The sequence below is a fragment of the Xenopus tropicalis genome, chromosome 6 (assembly GCF_000004195.4).
Source record: "Xenopus tropicalis strain Nigerian chromosome 6, UCB_Xtro_10.0, whole genome shotgun sequence".
Lineage (NCBI taxonomy): Eukaryota > Metazoa > Chordata > Amphibia > Anura > Pipidae > Xenopus > Xenopus tropicalis.
In genome coordinates this window covers 29,619,584-29,645,448 of record NC_030682.2, presented here as the reverse complement: position 1 = coordinate 29,645,448, position 25,865 = coordinate 29,619,584, and the positions used below count along the sequence as shown (strand labels likewise).

General features: G+C 42.1%; 1 protein-coding gene across 1 annotated transcript in view; it reads right to left on the bottom strand.

The window, feature by feature from the left end:
• The window catches only part of fam171a1 (family with sequence similarity 171 member A1), a 67,339-nt gene extending 42,050 nt beyond the window's left edge, over positions 1–25,289 (bottom strand). Inside the window, exon 1 of the mRNA XM_002939022.5 lies at positions 24,969–25,289. Within this exon, the coding sequence (XP_002939068.1) occupies positions 24,969–25,071 (103 nt within the window). The 5' untranslated portion in view covers positions 25,072–25,289. The remainder of the gene's footprint in view (positions 1–24,968) is intronic.
• Between the last annotated feature and the right edge of the window lie 576 nt (positions 25,290–25,865).

Genomic DNA, 25,865 nt, shown 5'->3' with positions numbered 1-25,865 from the left:
ACATTTGACATCGTTATAAAATCTCATAATATAAATACAACAGGAACAAAGGCTCTGAATTTGTACCTTGTTGGTAAGTAGTTGCAATATCTTTAGGCACTGTGTTTGCCAAGAACTGTACATTTTTAGATGTGGTTGTTGCAGTCCACACAAGGGATAAGGGAGCATCTCTCATCTGTGTATAAATTGCAGGTAAGCAGAATGCTGAGCTATCTTTAGCCAAATCACTCGTATCAGCTATACATAATGCACTCATGTAATGGACCTTGTAAACCATTATTTATGATAAACTATCAGCATATTGCATAAAACATAAATATTTCATGAAACAAGCAGTACTAAGGATTTTAGATTGTCACTGCTATGTTAGGCTCACTGAAAACAACTTAAAAAGTGTTAAAATAAAGAAACATTATTCTGCCCAAGTTGGGTTAGTGGGGGAATTCCATGCCAAGTAGTTTTCTTTCTGTGTAATACAATGGTAATGCCTGTCCCATGACTAAAGTATAGGGCGCTCTTAATTAGGATTGCAAATTGCCGATCGACATGTCATAGCCTCACCAGCAAAGTCATGGCCCTGCCTCTTCCCCACCAATGTGACATCACTGCACCACCTCATCCCCGCCCCTGCAACATCACAGCCGGCCCCCTGCCCGTCGACAATCGCCATCAGAGGTGGCCTACCCTACTCCAGAGAATGGAAGAACTGGCCTTAGAGTGATCAATAAGAACTTGTTTAGTAAGCAAGCACCATAGAGCAAGTATGCTTCCCTGCAAAAGCACCAGGGTATTCTGGAAGTCATGCAATAACCAGTAATGGTCAAGTCAATGCATAGAACAGAGGTGCTCAAAAACGTAGATTGCAGTCTAACAGATGATCACTTTAAAGTTTCTGGTAGACCTCGAGGTGGAATGCAGTGGGATGACATCCCGCCACTGCTTTTTCCCCCCAGCAAACTGGAGCTTTTGAGTGCGGCTGCTCAAGCCATCCGTCTTTGTAGTTTCATCCCAGTATAGAAGATTGTCCCCACCGGGCCACAGTATATATTTGTTCCTAGTTAATATATGTTTCTGTGTGCAGACTACAAAGTGGTCCATGCAGAAGGAAAGTAAAAACTACTACAATCCTTTCACATTAAACTTGAAGTTGGTACTTGAATAATGTTATGTGGGCATTAAATGTGAATTTGGCACTGCATTTATATATTGCTATGTGTATTTGTTAAACATAGATTGACGCCAAATGATAGACGTCACACTATTTAAACTGTGGTAGATTTCATGACGGAGGCCAGGTGGCAAGAGTAGGTCACACTGGGCACCCCTAGCATTACACTTCTTAGGTTTGAGATGCTTTTTCTTTAAATAAAACGCGTTTTAACTGCATCACGTTATTTTCAATGGTCCAGTTTTTTGTGCCAGCCTTTTTCATTCAAGTGATTCATTTGAAATTATTTCCCTTTAAGCTGAAGGTTTGAAGCATGTACACCTGGGCACCTTTGGCGAGTTCACCCCTATTGAGTTTTTGGGCTGTCTGAGGGATTTCTGCAGACTCTGCACACAAGACCACAATATTGGTCACTTAATAATAAAATAAAGCACTTGCACATACTTACTGAAGCTTTATTCAAACACACCCAATGAGAAAAAAGAGAGAGATACATGCGAGAGAAAGAGTAAATATACATATTGTTTAGTATATTTATTATACATAAGTACTAAAAATATTGCAATCTGTTGAATGCAAGTATGTACTGTCATGCATGCCCCATCTAGTCCCAAAGGACAACAAAGCAAGGAAGAGGAAACCAAAGAAACATATGAAGGACTCACTAGAAAACAGGAAATAGCGCTTATTCCTCTACAGGTCCCACAAGTGGTAATTTCCACAGTATTTACGGCTGAAGGGGAAAGCTAGGTCATGGCCACATGGTCAGTTAAGAGTGCCCCATCTGATGAAGCTAGCTAGGAAAGCCTTGCTTTGAATTGCAGACCAAAACCAGCAATACAACAAGAAAGAAGTTGGTAACATAATGACAAAGTAGCTTGCCTAGCCGCAACCTCTCCATAGATTAGAAGCTCAAGTATTACTGCCAGACAAAGTTTGCTTCTCTGCAGTAACCTATAGTAACCAATACTACTGTCTAATGGTCTTAGAAAATGATCCCTGCTGTGTTTAACAAATTAAGAAGGTTGCAGATAATCTCATACCTTGTTGTGAATTAGGCAGCAGAGCACAAAGAGGCACTGGGTCATGCTAAGATGTGCTCTGTGGGCAGAAATCTGCAGCTACAGTCAGCCAGAATGCACCAACCGCAGGGAGGAACAGGGACCCTATAATAAACTGCCTGAGGGCAAATTTCATTTTACACAGCATAATAAATAGGCCCCTATGTGGGCAAGTTAATAAACAATTCCCAACCAGTTTCTCTGTTTAGTAACTTGCCTGCCAAGCTGTAATAGGGGAGCAGTTACAAAATGGCCTCTCAACCTTAGCATCCTTACAAGCCAGAGACATGAAGACTCTTATGATTACAAATCGTCCTGTATTTTCCCACTATGCGAAGTTTTCTCCCAGAATTCCAGTGCAATAGTAGGTTTCTGCAGCATTGTGTGTGCAGGCAGGTGTTAATTCCATGTTTCCCTTGCAATAATGCACTGTGTACTTTGCACCTAGCATGCAACAGAACGCAATTCATTAGGGCAGGCTGCCGTGGTGCACTGGCGCTACACACAACATGCATAGGCATAATAGCACCGGATTTTAAGTCTGAGTTCATAACGGAGCCTAATGATGTCTAAATTCTGGTGTACCCATGTCAGCTAGGCAAGCCACTACTGAAAAAGTTTCCAGATTTTTGGGGTTCAGCTTCCCGTTTGCTGTTGAACATTTAATCAAGTATAACGAGGTTATACAAGGATACGCAAAAACATGGTTGCAACAGTGCCAGGGCCCACCAGACAAGTTAATATCCAGGGTCCAGTGCTAAATGGTTTAGGTGTTATATAGGGCTTATAATGGAAATAAGGAAGGGCAGTTTGGAGTTACCTTAGGGTGGGAGCCATCTGGACCAAGGTGGGAGATCCTCTTGCACTGTGATAGGCCAGTCTGGTAGACTTTGGTAGTTTGTACTGCTGCATTGCAGGGCATGGTTCCTAATTCTGACTCCGTCTTGGGAACTACCTGAAAGGTCTTTGTTAACTGGCTCCTGATAAAACTGGCCCGTGTGTGGGTTTTTCGATTAATCACGAGGGCCTTACGGGCGCCATAGAAGCCGTCTGACCAAAATTCTCCCTTCAGAGCTGAATCGGCAGAAGGAAGTAGAAATCCTATTGTTTCTACCTCCTTACCTGCCGATTCAGCCCTGAATGGTGTGTGGCGGACCGATGGTCGTACGAAACATCGTCAGATCGCCACGTGTATGGCCACCTTTAGACTGGTGTAAATGTTGAACAAGCTTTGTAAACTGCTGCTTAAACCTATCAGCGCTATATAAATTAATTGTAATAAATAAACACTTTATTACAAACGAAAAGCTTGTATTGGCAATGGGAGCGCAGGCAGAGTTCCTGTCAGAGGAAATCCAGCATTTTACAAACCATTATTAAATTCTTCCCAGCGGGGAGGATTAATTAATGATACAAACCCAGCATCATCTGGATTGAAGAGAAACTTGCACCCGGTGCAAATAAATGGAATACAGTTAAAAGAATTATCCACTTGCCAGTTTAAATAAGCAGACAATAAGCTGCGTAATGGTAAATAAAGAATTAACTTTGTTTGACTGTTGGCATAAGAAAAGGGAATGGTATTAAGTTCAAATAATGTATAATTGTAAAAGCACACACCGGAGACAGGGAAACTCCTTAGTTTTAACTGGCTAGGATATTGCAGCAAAATATTTCAGATACATAATTCCCTTACTAAGATACACTTATCTACTCATATCTGCTATACCACAGCCACAGTCCCTTCCCAGAGGCTATTATCCCCCACTGCTACTATAGGCACCATCTCTCCCTACTATACCTGCTATCCCACAACCACAGTCCCTTCCCAGAGGCTATTATCCCCCCACTGCTACTATAGGCACCATCTCTCCCTACTATACCTGCTATCCCACAACCACAGTCCCTTCCTATAGGCTATTATCCCCCTACTGCTACTATAGGCACCATCTCTCCCTACTATACCTGCTATCCCACAACCACAGTCCCTTCCCAGAGGCTATTATCCTCCCACTGCTACTATAGGCACAATCTCTCCCTACTATACCTGCTATCCCACAACCACAGTCCCTTCCCAGAGGCTATTATCCCCCCACTGCTACTATAGGCACCATCTCTCCCTACTATACCTGCTATCCTACAGCCGCAGTCCCTTCCCAGAGGCTATTATCCCCCCACTGCTACTATAGGCACCATCTCTTCCTACTATACCTGCTATCCCACAACCACAGTCCCTTCCCAGAGGCTATTATCCCCCCACTGCTACTACAGGCACCATCTCTCCCTACTATACCTGCTATCCCACAGCCACAGTCCCTTCCCAGAGGCTATTATCCCACTGCTACTATAGGCACAATCTCTCCCTACTATACCTGCTATCCACCAGCCACAGTCCCTTCCAGAGGCTATTATCCCACTGCTTACTATAGGCACCATCTCTCCCTACTATACCTGCTATCCCACAGCCACAGTCCCTTCCCAGAGGCTATTATCCCACTGCTACTATAGGCACCATCTCTCCCTACTATACCTGCTATCCCACAGCCACAGTCCCTTCCCAGAGGCCATTATCCCCCCACTGCTACTATAGGCACCATCTCTCCCTACTATACCTGCTATCCCACAGCCCCAGTCCCTTCCCAGAGGCCATTATCCCCCCACTGCTACTATAGGCACCATCTCTCCCTACTATACCTGCTATCCCACAGCCCCAGTACCTTCCCAGAGGCTATTATAATAGTGCAGGACTGTGTGAGTAGGATTATGGAGGAGAGTTTAAGCTTTCTGAATAGCAAGAGAATTCCGAAAAAATTTTGGGATAATGCTTGGCTATCCTTTCACGGGAAGCTATTTGTAAGGGGAAACCTTAAGTATCGGAGTGTTGATAATAGGGCATGTCCTTGGGGTTGTGGGACGGAGGAGTCACAGGAGCATTTTCTTATTGAGTGTCCTGTCTCACAATCTCTGAGATGTCTACTGGCGAGACTGTTACACCTAGGGGCTGATTTACTAAGACACGAATTCGAATCCAAATTGGAAAAATTCCGATTGGAAAACGAACATTTTGCGACTTTTTCGTATTTTTTGCGATTTTTTCTGCGTCTTTACGACTTTTCGGAAATTATTGCGACTTTTTCGTTACCAATACGACTTGCGCGAAAAAACGTGAGTTTTTCATAGCCATTACGACTTGCGCGAAAAAACGCGAGTTTTTCGTAGCCATTACGACTTGCGTGAAAAAACGCGAGTTTTTCGTAGCCATTCTGAAAGTTGCGCAAAATCTGGCGATTTTTTCGTAGCGATAAAACTTGCGCCTTTTTCGTAGCGTTAAAACTTAAAAGGCGCAACGTTTCGCGCAAGTTTTAACTCTACGAAAAAATCGCGACTTTTCACGCAAGTTTTAACGCTACGAAAAAATCGCCAGATTTTGCGCAACTTTCGGAATGGCTACGAAAAACTTGCGTTTTTTCGCAAAAATCGTATTGGTAACGAAAAAGTCCCGATAATTTCCGAAAAAATCGCAAAATACCGATCATTACGAAAAAAACGCAATCGGACGCATTCGGCCCGTTTTTAATAAAATTCTCTCCCTACTATACCTGCTATCCCACAGTCCTTTCCTACAGACTATTATCTGCTTTCTGAGGTGGCTGCACAGACCTAACTTTTAGTATGATGTAGAGAGTAATATTTTAAGACAACATGCAATTGATCTTTATTTTTTATTTGTAGTTTTTAAATTATTTTACATTTTGTTCAGCAGCTTTCTAGTTTGGAATGTCAGCAGTTATCTTGTTGCTAGGGTCCAAATTACCTTAGCTACCAAGGAGTGGTTTGACTGACAGATTGCTATATTAATAGGAGAGGACCTGCACATAAAAATAAGTTATAAAAAGTAACAATCAGTTTGGCCGTCCTTTGAATAAGGGTGGTGCTTTTCACAAAATTTTGCTTTGTAAGCTACAAAGCTGACAAATATTTCTGCTGTCACTTAAAGGAAGTGTGATAGGATACCGATAACCACATTTGGTAGAAACTTGGCATGTGTCTCTGTTTATTGAGTTTATTCAGTAGGAGCAGATGAACTACCAATGGAATGTGTGGACTGCCAGTTTTCCTTCAAGTGCCAATATTCTTTTTAATAATAATGTTTCCTTTTGTGAACCTTATCTTTGATGATGTTGCACTTGTATCGACAGGGAAACACTTTTTTTTTTCTTTTTACCACATCCTTAAGGCTGTAAGCCGCCCGCGATAGATCTCTGCTATCATGGGTGACTGCTCCAAAATGCCTTTCCACTGGCAACAACGGTGCCAGCTATAATGGTGAGTATCTCACTTCGTGTGCCATCAGCCTAAGGGCCTCCGGCACACGGGGAGATTAATTGCCCGTGACAAGACTCCCCCGATTGCCATCCCACCGGCGAAAATGTAAATCGCCGGTGGGATGGCATACGCAGCGGCATGATTTCAGTGAAACCGCCGCATATGCCATCCCACCGGTGACTAATCTTTCCGTGTGCCAGAGCCCTAAAGACTGGGACATCTTTACTATAGTATCATAAACTTTATTACTGATTAGAATAAATTGTCCCTTGGTGACATAACGTAGAGGCGATAGATATGGTTTGGTAGCCATAGATCACTGCCAGACAGAGCAGGTGTTCTAGGTTAAATAGCAGATGCCAGGCCCACCGTTTGATAAAATACTACTTCATGGTAGGATATATGCTTAAAATCCATTCTACTTTAAAGTGGGACAGCACTGTTATAACGGAACTTTCCAGCGCTCTTAGATACCTTCCAGCACTATTAACCCACAAACAAGCAATATACAATTCCAATTGATATGGCTTCTGATGCTCCTTCTCCTATTACACCCCCAGGGCTGGCACAGTGGCCCAACAACATTACATCCTGTACCAATGAAAACACCTTCCTTATGGCTGCTTTCACTTGTATAAATCCTATTTGACAAGCAAAATGAAAAATTTTGACAACAAAAATAAATCTTAACAGTAAAACATTTTAGAAATACAATACTGATCTGACACTAAACAATCCTAACTTTGTTAGATGTGTAAAGGGTAACAGGAGCTAAACATACGGTGGCTACCAGAGAGTTCGCCAAAAGGCATGGTTCTCATGTCTGGCCTGCATTTCCTGCACAGGATGTTCAACTGATTGCAGCAGCTAAATTATGTCTCTGGGGATTTATCTAGCATAGCTTTATTTCTACCCAAGCCTACAGGTTACATACTGAATAGCACACGGCTTAGTAAAACCCAATTTTAAAAAAGGGTATTGTTTTATTACTTTATTAAAGGGGAACTCTGGCTTCCGAACCAAAATTTGTTAATAAGCCCTACACAACACAAAACCCCCTAATTTACATCACTGTAATCTGTTCCTTCAAAAAGTATGAATAAATCCCATTTTTATATACTGACATCCAGTTGCAAAACAGTTTTTCTATTTCTGCATCATTTGAAATCCTGGGAGGAGAGACTAAAACAATGATGTTACAAATTGTCACAACCTCTCCTCCACAGCTTACAGACAGCATGCAGGAACAACATAACCCACAATGCATTGTACTGTGATGTTCCTTATTGACATCCTGCATGCAGGGTATTGAGGGATCTGGAGGATACAGTCAACTACGGTCTAGTCTCAAAGTAGTCAGCCAGATCAGCAGGAGAACAGGGAGAGGGGCTTAGGTAACTGTTTCAAACCATACTATTACATTAAAAAATCATAAAAACGCTGTATATTTTTTAATTTGCTTGATATGTTTACTTTTCAAAATGTTGTGTTTGGGTTGAGTTCCCCTTTAATAGTACCTGTGGTTATTTGGCTAGATTTCACAAGTCAAACAATTTATAAGTTAGCAAAGCTATCGCGTTGCCATCAAAAATTGCTTGTTAATAGGAGCACACTAAAGGTGACCATACACTGGTGTCTTACATGACATGGAAGCCAAAAAGACCAATGACATAGGAGTTACGTGAATGGCCACCTACTATAGTTCCATTCATACAGGTTGACAGCCTGAACAGTATTAACTTTAGGAAATGAAGAGGAGCCACATGCCAGCAAAATCATTTCAACTTTTAAACATAAATCTGGGATCTGATAGGATCATATATTGTCTGTTAAAACTCATGCCCAACTTGGCATACATGCAATGCCAATGATTAAAAGGCCACATTGTAGCACCCAAGTCAAGAACATTAGTCACTCACCTACCAATTGTCCAATCCTGCTCACCCACCAGCTCTCTTGCTACCTCACTGTCCCTCTACCACTTGCACCCTAGGCACAGAATCAGCAGAAAAGAAGATGGGGAGCTACTGGGAGCACAGATCTTCCCTGCTAAAGGGCTGTGGGTGCCTTGGGTTGGTACAGAAACCCAAAACATGAGCAACATTTCTAGCCTACTTCTTAGGCTTTAGTTCTCCTAAGAATCTTGCCCATGTGCAATGCTTGCAGGCAATTCAATATAACCTCAATACCCACTGATTATAAAGAAAAGATAAAAGTTAGAGGCAAACCAGAAACAAACTATTATGGTTAGGAGTGCTGACATATTAGCCAAAGAGTTGAATTGCAGCGAACTGTTTCCTGCTATTTAACTATTCAGAGGCATAACAATGAGCATGGGAAATGTGTGGCTTCCAACAGCTTAGGGGGCCACATCTCCTAGGGTTCCACGTGGGATGTAATTTATAGCAGCTGCAAACTTTGAGATCACTGATCCAATAGATACCATTCTGTGTGGGTTTCTGCTGTGAGCCTATTATTATATGTACAATTATATACTCTACAAAGCCAAGAGCAAAATGTTATTTCCTCTCTACATCTGGAAAGGAAAGCATCCCTTAAAAACTTCTTCTTGCAAAAAATCTCAGATTAAATGTGAAAGTTTAACGTAAACTGCCCCTCCAGTTATCAGATTATTTTTGCCCCTTGGCCCAAGCCCCTCACCTCGTGCCAGAGACTGCCTGTTCCCCAGGGCTCAGGGCTGTCTCACTCTCTTTGCCTGCAATGCCTGGATGGCTCCTTTTTATTTCTCTTGACACAAGGATGTGCAGCTGCAGAACTGCGCATAGAACACACATTGCTGGGTGCTAAGGAGTGCTGCTATTTATAGTTTAATATTTTTGGGTCAAAAACACATGTTAAAAGGGAATATATATAGGAACAAAATATACAATCCTACCATATCAATCAAACAAGCAACACCATGGAATGTGCATATGTTGCATTTGAATGCCCTGCTAATCACATGACACCTGATTCAAGTGCAAGAGCATTTAAGGTGGCTCTTCATATTCAAATTACTCATTTGGCAAAGTCACCAAACGAGCAGGCTTTACTTCTCCTAAAGTGAGCAATATTGGGACAAACAATCAAATAACAACGTCGAGTATAGGTGCCATCAAAATGATGACTGCATCGATGAGCCTATGCGGTCCCTAATCTGACGGGGAAACCAAACTTGCCAGACAGAGCAGCTTAAATCTGCCTATGTATGGCCACCTTAAGGGATGCACTTTTGCTCACTTCAAAGAAGTTTTGAAGACTCTTGTTACATAGAGGGGAGTCTTGGCCTGCAGGTAAATGCAGGCCGAGAATCCACCCCCAGGCTCCAAAAATCTGATTATTGTGCCTGCACCCAGAGCCACTGCACCAGAGCCACTGGGTGTGGGCACATGGAGCAGATTTCTGTGTGACACTTGGGAGAGGCATTTATCCACTGGTCAAGAATCCACCCTGTACAGCATCAGCTTTAGGACTGGCACTCCTTGGGGGGGACAGACAGAAAAGCAATTTGAGAAAGAACTAATAACTGTCCTATGAGGCTTTGTACCCTCCTGTTAACTTATACTGTTTTTATACTTCTGTATTACTGATCAGAGCAGAGACTTTACCAAATTTTGTATTGCAAAGAAGGGCTTGAACCCAAAAAGTTTAAAAACCTGTGAATAAAACCCACCAACATTCCCACAATATATTTTCTGCTGTGATTACCAGCAAGACACAAAGTTTAACTATAACCCCCCCCCCCGTCATGTTGCACCTTGCTCTCATTCATATCTCTTACTGTAAATTAACTAATAGTCTGCTGCACAATTAGTATGAATCCCATTTGCAGCAAAAATTTCAATTTAAAGCTAAAATACGTCCTTGCTCACATATCACAGCTAAGGACTCACCGCTAGCTTGTGTTTTGCTTGCATCTGCAGCCGTGCACTCTTGGGGCACATCAGATTTTCAAGTGGGAATGGTATTTGGCAGATGCCCAGCAGCTCCGCAGCAGATTTAATGAGTGAAATGAGAAAGGACAAAGAGTGCCGTGGAGTTCAGGAGGCAGAGCCTTTATTGTCCCAACTAATACAGCTCTGGGGTTTGTTCAGAAAGGTCTCATAGTTAATTATACCAACCAACAACTCGGGAATGAATAAATTCCCATCTAATAAAGAGATGAAAGAACTATTTTGATTTTTTTTTTTATAACTAACACTGGTGCCAAAGAGGTGTGCCTTCCATGTATAACATACCCACAGCATTGGTAATTATCAGTACAAAAACACTCAGTATAGCACCAATTCCATTGCTGCCATGCATTTCCCATTCAAGTGAATGGAAAGTGCAAGTGGCTTCTCCTATAGGGGATAGCAGCCAGCAGAAATACCATCAGCCTCAGTGTACCTGAAATAACCAGTGAATTTTTCATCAGAATGACTTTTATATATGTCATGGAATTATTAGGTGCCTAATACCTTATTTTAAATTAGATGTTATCGCTAATATTTCAAAGCTGGGTTATGCTGTGGGTGCTTATCCTCCAACAAACTTTAGCTTTTTTTTTATTCATAAACCTTAATATTTTAATAAGCTAAATGGATAAGAAAATAAACTGATTAATAAAAGAATTATTCTTTTACTCAGAGGGCTTTTGTTCTAGAAAGGTAACAAGCTTAACTGCAAGGTTAAAATCTTAATTGCATGCGTCTGGAGACAACAAAAGTAGACAAAGGTCAAGTGCTTTTGTTAAAAGGCAAACTGAAAAAGAGACAATTAGCATTGTGTAGTGGCAGACATGGCATCAGATCCTTGGCCAGGGACTGTCCAGTACTGCCCATATCTCGTGCCATTTAACGCAATTGCATCTGCTTTTCACTATGCACACAGGGTGCAATTCCACCCAAAAACATTTATGTAATGACATACCCAATCTGATGCCCCGCACCTTGTGTTCCAGCAGCAATGAAAGAAACAGCATTCACGGTCAGTGTCCAGGTTGCAGATTTTGGCCTTAAAATACACAGCTGCCAAAATCTGTGCCAAAATTCAGTGCCCACATGGCATGTAGCAGATTGGCTTTCTCTCAGAGAAAAAGGCAAATGTGACATTAGCCTCGAGTGTACATTTAGGTCCGAAATCTGCCCAGTGACAGGTAAAATCAATAGAAGGTAACAGCAGGAGATAGGAGTGGCAATATCTGGCAGACACTGGTGTTTTTCCACCAGTACCACTGGCTACCTGGCTGAACCAGGATCCATTGTGGAATACACTGAATGTGGCACAGCTACACAGAATAAAGGGACACATCGCCTTATAGATATAAATTACACTTAGCAAGGGGGGGGGGGGGAATATCTGTGGTTTTTATTGTATTTCTCTTTACAATCTGAGTAAACTGCCTTGACTGGCCATGACCTGCTTTTTTGTTGTTGTTATGCCCCTTGGCCACTCTACCTGCCCTTTTCTTAGGTCGACGACACTCAGAGCTACTTAGTAGCAGCTACTTGTCACAGTTACTAAAAGCCAGAAAATACCCTGCCACAGATAATACTGAGAATTACCTCTGCTAAAACATACGTAGAGACAAATATCAGTAAATGATCGGCTATTTTTGTAGCCGTGGCAAGTAGCTGCTACTAGTAGCTCCATTTGTCTTCACCCTTAGTGAATTATAAGACTGTGAGGAGCCCGTTGGGAGCTGATGAGAACAATTAATGCATTCTGATCAAGTTCTGTTTGGCACAATGCACTACGCTGCAGCAAGTTCGCCACTTAAGGTGGCCATACGTACCAATAACATTCGTTCCCTCCATTGACATTCAGGGCTGGGTCGTCAGATATGGTGGTTGAAACAATAGGGATTCTACCTCCACCCCTGACGATTCAGCCCTAAAAGCAGAATCAAAATCTTTAAAACTGTGGACAATTCGCCATACAAGCACTGAATATCGTACAAAACAAGGTTTCATACAATACTATCCTTGCATGTATGGCCAGTTTAAGCCGAGCTGATTGTAAGGTGTTTGCCATGTAGCATGGTAGCTGACCTCCTTCAATTAAATCAGATTGTGATGGGAACCTGATATAAACAATTGGCAAACAAACAGAACAAAGTGCCACAGAAGAGCAATATCACATAATGATGCTAACGAGATAATAAGTGCTCTTATCTACTCTAGACATCAAAAGGTGTTTGCATTACACAGCTAACATTTCAAGGCTGACACTGATAAATAGGCCTAATTTGATTACAACAAATTCACTTCAAACGGCTCAAGGGGAGAAGCCTGTCCAGACAGGGTTATTAGCCAGATGGGTCTATCTGCATTATTTAGAAAACTATACAAACAGGCAAGTTCTTAATGTGGCATAGATGCACTGATATTATCGTACGATACAAAGTGGAAATGTGGAGGTTCTCTGTGGTGAAGTTTGCTCCATGTGCACACACAAAGGGGCAAACAGGAGCAGATTGGCCTTTTCTTGGATGGCATATCTACACCAGCAGAGAAAACACTACGGGGCCTACTTATCACACTGTGTAAAAAAAAAAACGACCAAATACACCACACATCTCTGCCAGTAAGAAAAACACAAACAGAAGCCATAAGCCTCAAGCTTTGTTAGGATGCGATGTAGAGCATAACCGAGAAACTACAAGCGCCAGGTATTTGCTTTAAATGCAGATTACGTGTTGCAGCATTGGTGCCCAGCAGATGGTTTAGAACAGGGATCCCCAACCTTTTTTAATCGTGAGCCACAGTCAAAAGTAAAAAGACTTGGAGAGCAACACAAGCCTCATAAAAGTTCATGGAGGTGCCAAATAAGGGCTAAAGCTGGCCATACACACACCAATATTCGGTGTGTGTATGGTGACCAATGACCAATGGTGACAGGAAAGATTGTAAAGGCTACGTGTATGGCCACCTTTAGATTGGCTATTAGGCAGCCTCTATGCACACTATCAGCTTACAGGGGGCTTTATTTGGTAGGAAATCTGGTTTTATTCAACCAAAACTTGCCCCCAAGTCAGGAATTCAAAAATAACATGATTTGGGGGCACTGAGAGCAACATCCAAGGGGTTGGTGAGCAACATGTTGCTCACAGGTCACTGGTTGGGGATCACTGGTTAGAATGTGTAAAGCGGCTTAGGGTCCCATCATAATATGCAATGCCATTTTGTTCTTCATTTCCCAGAAAGAACAAGAGAGAAGAGCAACTGAATTAAATTTAGTTATGAAGACAGAGTTTGCCATACATAAATGCAATATGGCCATACACGTGGGTGGTGTACTGGATGTGCCCTGCAGCCTATGCCTTTCTATATGGGCCACTCATTTAATACACACACCAAATCTGGCTAGTTAACATTTTCTTTTACAGTTTGGCTTAAAAATGTCTTTTCTGTTTGCTAGGCCTTAATTCCCTAGCAACAAGACATTTTGTAAAGTCAGAAGATAGCAGAAGGTGTCAATAAAAACATAAGCAATAAAACAAAATAATTATACAAATATGGCCTCACAAACAGTTATTGGTTTATTTGGTTGCTAGGGTGAGTGACCTGGTGATGAGGTAAACTGAAAGCCTAACGGCTGTGGCACACAGGGAGATTAGTCGCCCGTGACAAATCTCCCTTGTTGCGGGCGACTAATCTCCCCGATATGCCATCCCACCCGCGAGTATGTAAATCGCTGGTGGGATGGCATATGCGGCGCGGCAATTTTCCGAAATCATCGAAGTTGCCTTGAGAGGATCGGGGCGCCACGTATGCCATCCCACCAGCGATTTACATTCTCGCCGGTGGGATGGCATACCGGGGAGATTAGTCACCTGCGACAAGGGAGATTTGAGAGTTGCAGAAGGCAAATAACTAATAAACAAATAAAGTACAGAAACAAACAATGTTCAGCATAGGTCAGTCTATATGCATTTGAAGGTGAGCAAGCCATGCTCCAAAGCAGTGATCGGATAGGCTCTCAAGGTTGGAGAGTATTAGTAGGAATACATCTCAATACATCTGATATCCACTGCAGGCCCTACTACCTGGATATCTAAATTCACTGGTGGCTTTTCCAGTCATACACTGAATATCCATTCCACTGCCCACCAGCATTGGTCTGTGCCGACAGCTGAGGGTTGGTGCTTCGTCCCTCCAGCCCAGCTCAGTCCTTTGTTGCATGTCTTCTCTATTTGAGTGCGTGTTACAGGTTTATCTCCAAATACGCTATACTTTACTACATGGTTTCAATGTTGGCTGCAAATCGGGAATTGCCCTTTAATTGCGGACATAAATATTAGCACAGTCCTTGTTCCTAATATGGGTGAAAGCCGATAGAACAGCCATTCGGAGCCATCAGATCCCTATACATCTAAACCTTTCTGTTCGTCACTCATGTCTAGGTATAGGGGGTGGCTTTAGGCCCTACCCATATGGGAATACTTTACACACAGAGTAAATATGAAAGTTTGACACCTATATTTTGACTTCAATCTATCCTTAAATACAGTAAAGCTGTAAAATAAAATTATATCTATAATCAGTACAAATAATAAAAAAAAACTGCTGAGCCATCAAGGGGCAACTCTGCATGCTACAGCAGAATCCCCTTTTACCAAAGCCCCTGTTACTAGAAGCTGAATGTTGCAAGTACAGCCTATGCCATACTAACCAAAGAAACATTCTGGCCAAAATGCATTTGCTGTATTGGGAGCACAGGGTATCCACATCTCGCAACCCCTGAAACATAAATATTAATAACCCCAGTAGCAGCATAATCACCTGTCAAGCTCTCAAAATAAATCAGCATTAGGGTGTCAGATGGCCGGCTACATTAAGTGCAATTAAGTAAAAGAGAGAAGTGGCGTTTTAATGGTTCTCTCTGCAATTAAACAAAAGGCTTGTGGAGTTTCCTAGCACACGGTAACAATGTGTAACCAGTAATCTGCGATCCACTATGGCTTTGGGTTCTTTTCTTTACTTTTATGTTTTTTAAAGGCACATAAATATGAGATAAAAGGGAAAATGAGAAGGATTTCAAGCTTGACTCTGCCATTACAGGCGCTCACCTTGCAGGGCTGTAGAATTACAAAGGAGCTGCAAGAGCAGCAAAAACCAGCAGTAAGTGCTGAGCTGCCAAAGGATCGCATTACCCAGCAGCCGACAAATAATAGAGGGCTACAGTACATTTTGTTAGGCTGAGGGAGGAACGTGCTTTATGGGCTGCAGATGCACAGGGGAGCAAAACAGATTCAACTTCCAAACCTGCAGAAACTGATGGCTGGTATTATAGAACTACTACAGGTATGGGACCTGTTACCCACAATGCTAGGGAAATGGGGTTTTGCAGATAAGGGATCTTCCTGTAATTTGGATCTCCATGCTTTAAGTCTACTAAAAAAATAAAAAATAAAAAAACATTTAAGCAATAATTAAACCCATATGAGGTATTTGGCCTCCAATAAGGATTCATTATACAGGTATGGGATACCTTATCCGTTATCCAGAAAGTTCCAAATTACGGAAAAGCCATCTCCCATAGACTCCATTATAAGCAAATAATTCTACTTTTAAAAAATTATTTCCTTTTTCTCTGTAATAATAAAACAGTATCTTGTACTTGATCCCAACTAAGATATAATTATTCCTTATTGGAGGCAGAACAGTCCAATTGGGTTTCATTAATGTTTAAATGATTTTTAGCAGATTTAAGTTATGGAGATCCAAATTACGGAAAGATCCCTTATCCGGAAAACCCCAGGTCCCGAGCATTCTGGATAACAGGTCCCATAATACCTGTACATGTATTACCCATTATCCAGAATGCTCGGGACCAAGGGTATTCCGGATAAGGGGTCTTTCCGTAATTTGGATCTCAATACCTTAAGTCTACTGAAAAATCAATAAAACATTAATTAAACCCAATAGGATTGTTTTGCATCCAATAAGGATTATTTATATCTTAATTGGGATCCATTACAAGGTACAGTTTTATTTCTACATAGAAAAAGTAAATCAGTTTTAAAATTCTGAATTATTTGCTTATAATGGAGTCTATGGGAGGCAGACTTTCCGTAATTTGGAGCTTTCTGGATAACGGGTTACCGGATAAGGGGTGCGATACCTGTACTAGACTTTCCTTGTTGGCAATCAGTACATGTAGTCATAGCGGCCAGTGATTTCAGACAGATGAGCACATGTGTATTCAGTTTGGGGCTGGAAGCCTAACGTTATATTGGCATATAGCTGCTGTGTGTAGGAACTTGTACAGCGTTGCTAGGAGTTACCTTGTGGGCTTAACTGCCATTGCAATCATCTGTAAAATACTGAACATGTTTATAGCTGTCAGTGTAACTATAATATATTTTACTAACACAATCTGTGGGACATTGGGAAACATTTCCTAACATTTTACCCTCTATGGCCAATAACACAGGGTGATTGCTAGTGTTGAAGGGAGTTTTTGGGCACTGAAAACAAACAATTGCAGGCAATTGTCCAGTGTGCCAGTTGCCTATCAGCCATAAGGACCATTCATTGTGATATTTCTGTGAGTATCTTCCCATGCTCCCACCAGCTTTTCCATTACTTGAGCTGTCCCACGCGGGTAAATAGAGAAAATAAATAAAAGAGTCAAATGCTAAAAGCATATCAGTGCAACAGCTCACAATGAACAAAGACATTTCAAAAAGTTGTGTATGTATAAATTCATTCTCTTCCACGATTAGTTAAACAAGTCTATCAAATGCCTTAGCGTAAACAGCCATGATAGGCCATAAAACCGCCCCCTGCATAACAGATAGCCGGACAATGAGATGATTATATCCTTGGAAATGCACATGTAAATATTACACACATTCAACTGTATCTGCAAAACATTTTGCATCCCATTGTGATCTCTAACCATTAGCCCTTCTCTGTGGCATTAATCATAGCTTTGTGGTGTGCCACAGACCACAGCTGGATACCAGCAAATTAACAATGCACTTTCTCTAATTAAGTGTACTTTTAGGCTAATGTCCCACAGGGAGATTTAATCGCTGCGATTTTTAAAAAGCGAGTTCCAGCCACAAGTCGCTCGTTTTGTCTCTACATAGAGAAGAATATAAATCGCCAGTACTTAACCAACTATACTACTTCAAATCACTTGGACGGGAAGTCGCTGCAATTTCCCTATTGCACTGAATGTAATTTCTAAGTGTGGGTGGCTCCAAAGCCGCGGAAGTTGCCTTGAGCGGAAACTTTGGCGACTTTGGCAAATCGCACCGCCGCGTATGCGATCCCACCGGCGATTTACATTCTAACCGGTGGGATTGCATTTTGGGGAGATTACTCTCCCCGTGTGTCACAGCCCTTAGGAAAAGATGAGCGACTTGTTGCTGGAACTCGCTTTTTAAAAAAATCGCACTAAATCTTCCTTTTGGACATTAGCCTAAGACTTACCACCACCACCACAAATGGCCCCCTTAATTATCACAATATTACATACAGTATGCAAACATTTGCCCAGACCCACTGGAAGTTGGTTAAAGTGGATTTTTTTGCACAGGCCATACTACTACAGCCTATGCTCCAAGCTACACCCAATCATTAATATGAGAAGTGATCAACAATATCTGGTTGCCAATTCCAGCTCAGTGGGCATCTCATGCATTTCTACAGCAATCACCTGCACCCGCCAGTTGCGGGTGCAGGTGCCAAAGGAATTAATATGGGGTGATTCAGAGCATTTTGTTGTCAGCCCGCTGAGCTTGTGCCCTTGTGCCAATATTCTTATCTGGTTCTCCCAGTGGTCGGTCACAAAAGTGCTAATCAGTTCCAATGGGACTACCCTATACAGAAAGGTGGCCTACACAGGCCAATAAAGGCTGCTCTTTCTGTCCAGACCAAGTCGATATCCTAAGGTGGGCAATATTGGGCTTATTAGATCAATAATCTGGCCCTCAGAGCTACAAACTGATCATATTGCCTCCTTGGGAGACCAGTCGGGAGAGGACCGCAACAACGATGAATATCTAGCCGGGAACTCTCAAGGGCCCCATACTTGGGCCTAAAAAAAAACCTGCCAACTTGGACTGGAGGGGCCTAGTTGGCAGTTTTATAAATCTGTGTATGGCCAGTTTAGGCCTGCCACCTTGGAGAAGATATAAAAAGACCAACTATAAATAAAATCATCAGGATGTTTTTTAGGGGAAGGGTACGTGCCTCTCACCCCCACTTCTCTTGGATAGAGCAATGCTTTATCCAAGGGACTATCTGGTCTCTGTGTGGCCACTCTGCAACAGATAAAGGCAGGGAGCAACGTGCAAAACAATTGCTGCACTTTTTTTTTGCACTTTGCACACTGCCTTCAGCAATGTAAATGACAAATCTTTAAAAGCTAATATATTTTAAAAAAATTATAAAATAGATTTGTTAGTAATATGTATTTATACCAACTTAGATATTAAGGTACTGTTTTATTATTGCATAGAAAAATTAAAAAAACATTTACAAAAAGCACAAAATGGATTTATATTAAAACCAAATACTGACCATAAAGTGGGTGAACGTGACCTTAGACTTTAAGCTCCCCTGGGGCAGGAAAGAGGAGAACAATGTATAAAAGTCTTGCAGAATAGGCTGACACTATCTAAATAAAGGACTTGTGTCTGTATCCCCCAGGCAAAGCCAGCAGTCCGGTAATGTTTTATGGGAGTGCATTTCTCACAGGGCTCTGCTGACCTTTGCTATCAGTATGTCATTAAGCTATTGTACTCATCTGATCAGGTCAGCCCAATCCATAGCATCTAATGACCCACCAACATTTCACTCACATTTTACTACATGCCAGCATGCAGTGCCATTGCAAGGCGCCTTGTCAGTTTGTTGGTTCCTGTAGAGGGCAGGTCAGCACAGCCATAAAAGTCTTTACTTTGTTAACTGAAAAATATTAGTACAGGTACAGGTGTAGGACCTGTTATCCAGAATGCTCAGGACCTGGGATTTTCTGGATAAGGGAGCTTTCTGTATTTTGGGTCACCATCCTTTAAGTCTGAGGGGGTCAAGTACAAGCTACTGTTTTATTATTACAGAGAAAAGGAAAATATATGTTTTTAAATGTTGATTTAAATTGAGTCTTTGGAAGATGATCTTCTTGTAACTTGGATCTTTCTAGCTTACAGGTATGGGATCCATTATCTGGAAACCTGTTTAGCTTATAATTGTGGTACACCCATTTAGGGTGAAGACACACAGGGCGGTTAGTCGTCACAACTTCTAATTAGGCCAGCGCAAACAAATCGCGATTAATTGCGGCAATCGCGTGGTAATCTACGGATGTAATTTGCCACGATCAAGTGTTTTAAAAGTCGCAGTGACTAATCGCTCTGTGTGTCTTCACCCTTAGGTTGAAGACACATGGAGCTACTAGCAGCAGCTACTTTTCACGGCCACTAAACTCCAGAAAATACCCTGCCATAGACAATACTGAGAATTGCCTCTGCTAAAACACACGTAGAGACAATTATCAGTAAATGATCAGCATTTTAGTAGCCACAATAAGTAGTTGCTACTAGTAGCTCTGTGTATCTTTACCCTAAGGTAAAGATAGTCAAGGTTGAGGTTGTTTTCTCTGGAAAAGAGGCGCTTGCGAGGGGACATGATTACTCTGTACAAGTACATTAGAGGGGATTATAGGCAGATGGGGGATGTTCTTTTTTCCCATAAAAACAATCAACGCACCAGAGGTCACCCCTATAGATTAGAGGAACGGAGCTTCCATTTGAAGCAGCGTAGGTGGTTTGTCACAGTGAGGTTGGGGAATGCCCTTCCTAGTGATGTGGTAATGGCAGATTCTGTTAATGCCTTTAAGAGGGGCCTAGATGAGTTCTTGAACAATCAAAATATCCAAGGCTATTGTGATACTAATATCTACAGTTAGTACTAGTGGTTGTATTTATAGTTTATGTATGTGAGTGTATAGATTGGTAGGTGTGGGTTAGGTGTGCTGGGTTTACTTGGATGGGTTGAACTTGATGGACACTGGTCTTTTTTCAACCCTATGTAACTATGTAACTAATGGCCGTGGCAGACGGGGAGATTAGTCACCCACGACAAATCTTCCTTGTCACGGGCGACTAATCTCCCCGTCTGCCCCAGCCCTTAAAGCTGACCAGCCTTGGACTGATAACAGCAGTCTATAAGGCACCACCAGACCAAGTTTCCAGCTTATCAGGTCATGTATGGCATCTGTCCGTTTGCCTGCTTGATTGAAAATTGGCCAGATATCGATTAGGCAGGTTTAAAAATGCAGTCAGACAAAGAATGAATCTGATCATCGATTCGTTCCTCTCCCGAATGATCACCAAATAACTGAATCAGCCCAAGGTGGCCCATATTCTATCAATGAATCGCCGAAGTTAATTTGCACCACATCAGCTGAAATTTCAACTGCTGGAGGTGTGCTGACAGGGTGTGTACAGATTGGGTAAACAATCAAATCCCTGGGAGAGGATCAGTTACTGTTCTGTGACTCACACTCAGTTATACACAGCTCATTGTTACCTGGAGTTTAGGAACATTTTAAGTTTATTACATAGAGGGCTTTTGAACAGGTTAGCTATAGAAAAAATAATTTGGTTTTTTTTTGTTTGTTTTTACCATATTTAATAACGTATAACCTCTCTGAGAGACTTGCCATGTTTTCAAGTGGCGCCCATTTCTGCACAGAGTATTATCATTCGTCTAATATATGCAAGAAACAGAACCATACAAACAACTCTTAAGGAGGCCATTTACAGGCCAGCCACCCACTGTATCTGACTGACCAGCCAGATATAACACAACATGGAAAGTACCTTGGCTGACTGACATGGAGCACTGGCAACAGGCCTCCAGGCAAAGGAGGCAGCACAATCTGTTAACAAATATTAAGGAGAGGACAATAGCATAGGGAGAGCCTGGAGAAAGTTGAGAGGACAATGGAAAAAGTGCAAAGGAAAGGATAGCTGGACCATCATTAAAATCCTTAGTAAAGAGAACACATTACCAGGAGGTGAAGAGGAATAGAACATAGAACAGTCCAAGTGAAATGTAAAGTAAACCTTGATTAGAATTATTATTGTAGGAATATTGTATTTGACATGGGTGTTAAAATGTACATTAGCAAAACCTGCCTTTCAGCTTTTGGACTGGTTAGTTATACAGAAAATCTCTCAAATGTATATATTTTTAGACAGAATAAAAGGTAAAATCACTAGGCAATCTCTGTTTGGGTTACAATACTAACCCAGGCCTTTTGCACCGGCCCAAAGTACTTTTTCTCCCTACATATGGGCCAATGGCCTGTCGATTCTGTCAAGAACGATTAATTTGCTTCAGAAGATCTGCCAATGTAGACTTCTCATTCTAACTGCTTTTAGCACTTTAGTTATCCTTTCTTAAAGGTGCATCTCAATACCACTAAAGGATAAGGGCAGGGTCACACTTGGGGGCATATTTATTATGCTGTGTAAAATTCACTACACATCGCCAGGCTTTGCCACATAAATTTTTTTTTTTCTTCCACCAGAACTTAATTAAAATAACAGCGTCAAATATGTGTTTGTACAGCAAAATTAGTCATTTACTTTACACAGCTTTTAACACCATTTTTCACGGCATAACAAATAGGCCCCTTGGTGTTTTGTGCTCCTGCTTATGCATACTTTTATGTTTTGGTGCCAAAATCTGCTCTGTGTGTGGCTGATCCTTTGCCTGTCAGTAAATACTCAAGAAAGTGCAGGCAGGAGCAGATTGGCCTTTTCTTCAGTTAAGTGACACTGCCCTAAATATCACATAAATACAAATTATTCTTTTCACAGCACCTGAAGTATTGATTTGAGGTTGATTTGTCACTTCTTACATGTAGAGCTGTACTTACAGGTACAGGTATCAGACCCCTTATCTGGAAACCCATTATCCAGAAAGTTCTGAATTACGGAAAGTCCATCTCCCATAGACTCCATTGTTATCAAATAATTCACATTTTTAAAAATGGTTTCCTTTTTCTCTGTAATAAAACTGTACCTTGTACTTGATCCCAACTAAGATATAATTACCCCTTATTAGAGGCAAAACAATCCTATTGGGTTTAATTACTGTTTAAATATTTTTTTTATTTAGTAGACTTAATGTAGGAGATCCGAATTATAGAAAGAATCCAGAAAACCCCAGATTCCAAACATTCTGGATAACGGGTCCCATACCTGTACTCCTGTATGTATCCAGCTATTTCCTTGCAGATAAGGCCATTCTAAAAAAAAAAATCACATTCTGCCTACTGGTGCAATATAAAATAAACATATGACTGGATAACTTGCTCAATTCTCTGGAGTGAATCCTTTCTTTAATCTGTGAAGAGTCTGGAGGAGTAGATGGTAGCTCAACTCCATTGAAGAACCTTTTTAATCTTTTCAAACATCACCTAAGTTGCATTAATACATTCTGCCTACTGCTCAGGACACTAATCACTCTCATGTATCCTTGTGCCATGAATCTAAAGGGTTAATGCAACGCAGCTTTATGGCAGCAAAGGAGTTACGTGAAAAAGGATCTAATGAAAGTGTTGAGGTTCTAGAAAATTTTACATAATGAGATTGTAAGGAATTCCATTACATATCGGGATGGATGCCAAAATAATAAAAAAAATCAGCGAAGGGGGGGGGGTTGAGATTTAAATAAAAACACGGTCAGGAGGAATCAGCCTGATAGCACTCTACTCAGAACTTTCCACCCAAGGCTCTTTCACCCTCCAGGCATTCATGTGATTTCAGTAATTCGGTCCAGCTATTTAGATGTGACACTGCCCCATACATGTCTGAGAACTGGGCACTCTATGTAACTGAAACTGCAATGAGCCTTACAATTGTATAGTTTAATCACACTATTAATCAACTAATGTATAATGTATTTTATATTTCACAGAGCTGTACAACAAAAGGGTATATACATCAGACATAAATATATTGACTGATACAGGAGGCACAGGCTTGAATTTACTCAGCACTTCCTCATGAGCTGATGCATCATGCCCCCGCTGACATGGCACACTGGCTCAGGAAATGTTTAAACTGGATACCCCATGAAAGATCTTATAGACTAAGGGTGGTCTGTCAGAATAAAGCTCCAATGTGACAGGTTGAGCTGTTGGTGTGAAATCAGACAAATGGCCCAACCAGATATGGACCCATCTACCTTAATGGCAGACAGGGCACAATCTGTAGTGTTTTGTCTCCCAGAAATGTTCTTGCACCATGGGAGGGAGACAAAACAGTAGAAATCACCCCTTTTTCAAAGGCAGCGGGAATCATATCGCCTGAAAACATGACTGCTTCTAGACAGGACCCAGTGATTAGCGGCAATTACCAATGATTTGCCCAATCTGCCATTAACCCTTAAAGACAGCAAGGCCTGGGAGAACCCAAAAGCTGTCAAAAATGGTTACCGTGAGTGGTAGCTGCCTACAAGGGGTCCATCTCATGCTCGGGGCCCAGGGCAAACATTTTTCTTCTCAAATCTAAAAGCAGCCCTGCCAGGCCGATAAGTTTTACTTACATATAGGCTTGCCACCTGGACAGTATTTTACAAGCCTGGTAAAAATGACAAAATATAAATATAGGTAAGCCTGTTTTACAAAATCCAGCAGCACTAGCTAAATTCCAAAACCAATATAAATTTATATAGTGAGACTGAGGCCCTAATGCATCTTAAAGAGGTTACACAGGCTGAACTAGCGGTGCCCACCTTTATTTAGAAAGGTGCCCGCAGATGTGTGGGCCAATGAGGGGCCAAAGCAGAGGCGCAGGGTTTGGGCTCCCAGACTGGATGGGACTGAGCTGGAAATAACACACACATATATAACAGGAATAATAAAGCACATCACACAGCATCAGTGCCTGGAATAGCTGCACCCTATAGCACTTTCCCACCATCCGGATCAAGTTTATCCCCCACCACCATCTAATTATTTTTTTTTGGGGGGGGGAGTGGAATTCTGGAAGGGTCAGACCCATAAAAATCTCCCCCCACAGTTTCCATTTTAGCGGTTTTCACATAAGGGGGAAAAAAAACCCCTCAGAGCAGCAGGTTCTCGGGTTTCCACTGCAGCAGCAGCACAAAGTTGCCTGAGAAATGACACGGAACAATGGGAGAGAAGCGCACAAATCACTGAGCCCCTTTCCCTCTCGGACGCAGACGATCAACCCCTGTCATTTAACCCTTTCCAGGGCAGCTGGGGGCGTAACCTTGGCACTGCACGGGGTAATGTTCCCAAACAGCACTAGTATGGATCCCAATGTACTGAGCGCCCCAGTATGCTTCCCAGTCAGGCATTCCCCAATGGGGAGATAGCACTTTCCCCCCTTTTTGTTAAGGGTACCCCAAGGCGTGACCTGCGCCCCATACACCGACCTTGAGCTGCTGCATTGTGCTCCTGCGAGGCTTTGCTTCCAGCTCCCCATACGCTGCAGCCCAGCACACAGAGGAGAAGCGCCACAGCCGTAGAGCCGATCATGTCCCCTCACTCTCCAGAACCGCTGGCAAGCACCCTCAGGTGCCCAAGAGCATGTAACCGGAGCTTGCACCCGGGCCAGGGTGATCCCAATGCTGCATCAGGGTCCGGCACAGACCTCCATGTTGCTTTGTGTTGCAGTGAGAGCTCGCTGTATTGTGTTCCCCTCCTCGCATCCCCCGCTCCCTCTTTCCTTCCCTCCTCCTCCCTCTCCCATTGCAAATGTTCTAGCAGCTTTAACTCTTCAGGGCAAGGGAGAGCGGCTAAGGAGCCATCTGCTGGCCTGGCTGGGCCAATTGCAGCCACAAGCCATCATTGCAGGTCCCTTCCTGCTGATCACTTATGGACAGGGCTGCCACATTTATTTTTCCAAACCAAGTCAATTCTAAAACCAGCCCAAAACTAGCCAAAAGTCACTTTGAGTAGTAGCCCAATAATAGCCCAATATGCACAATGACATTTAAAAAAAATAAATAAAAGTATATATGGGAAAACATGCCTTTTTAAAGAGTATAATCACTAGCCAAGCCCTGTGCCCCCTCTATAGTTACTGGGATGACTGATAATTCCCTGCCCTCTGTGTCCAGTCCATCTGGGAAGTATATCACTACAGAAATGGATTCAGAATGCTGAATTAACCCTAGACATATACATATGGGTGCGTTGAACTACAACTCTCTGAAGCCCCAAGAGATCCTGAGAATTATACCTTAAGGATCAACTGCAGAAAGTAACAAATGGCAGCCACCCCACATCCCAGTAGAAAGTAATGGTACAATCTCACACCATACAGAGCA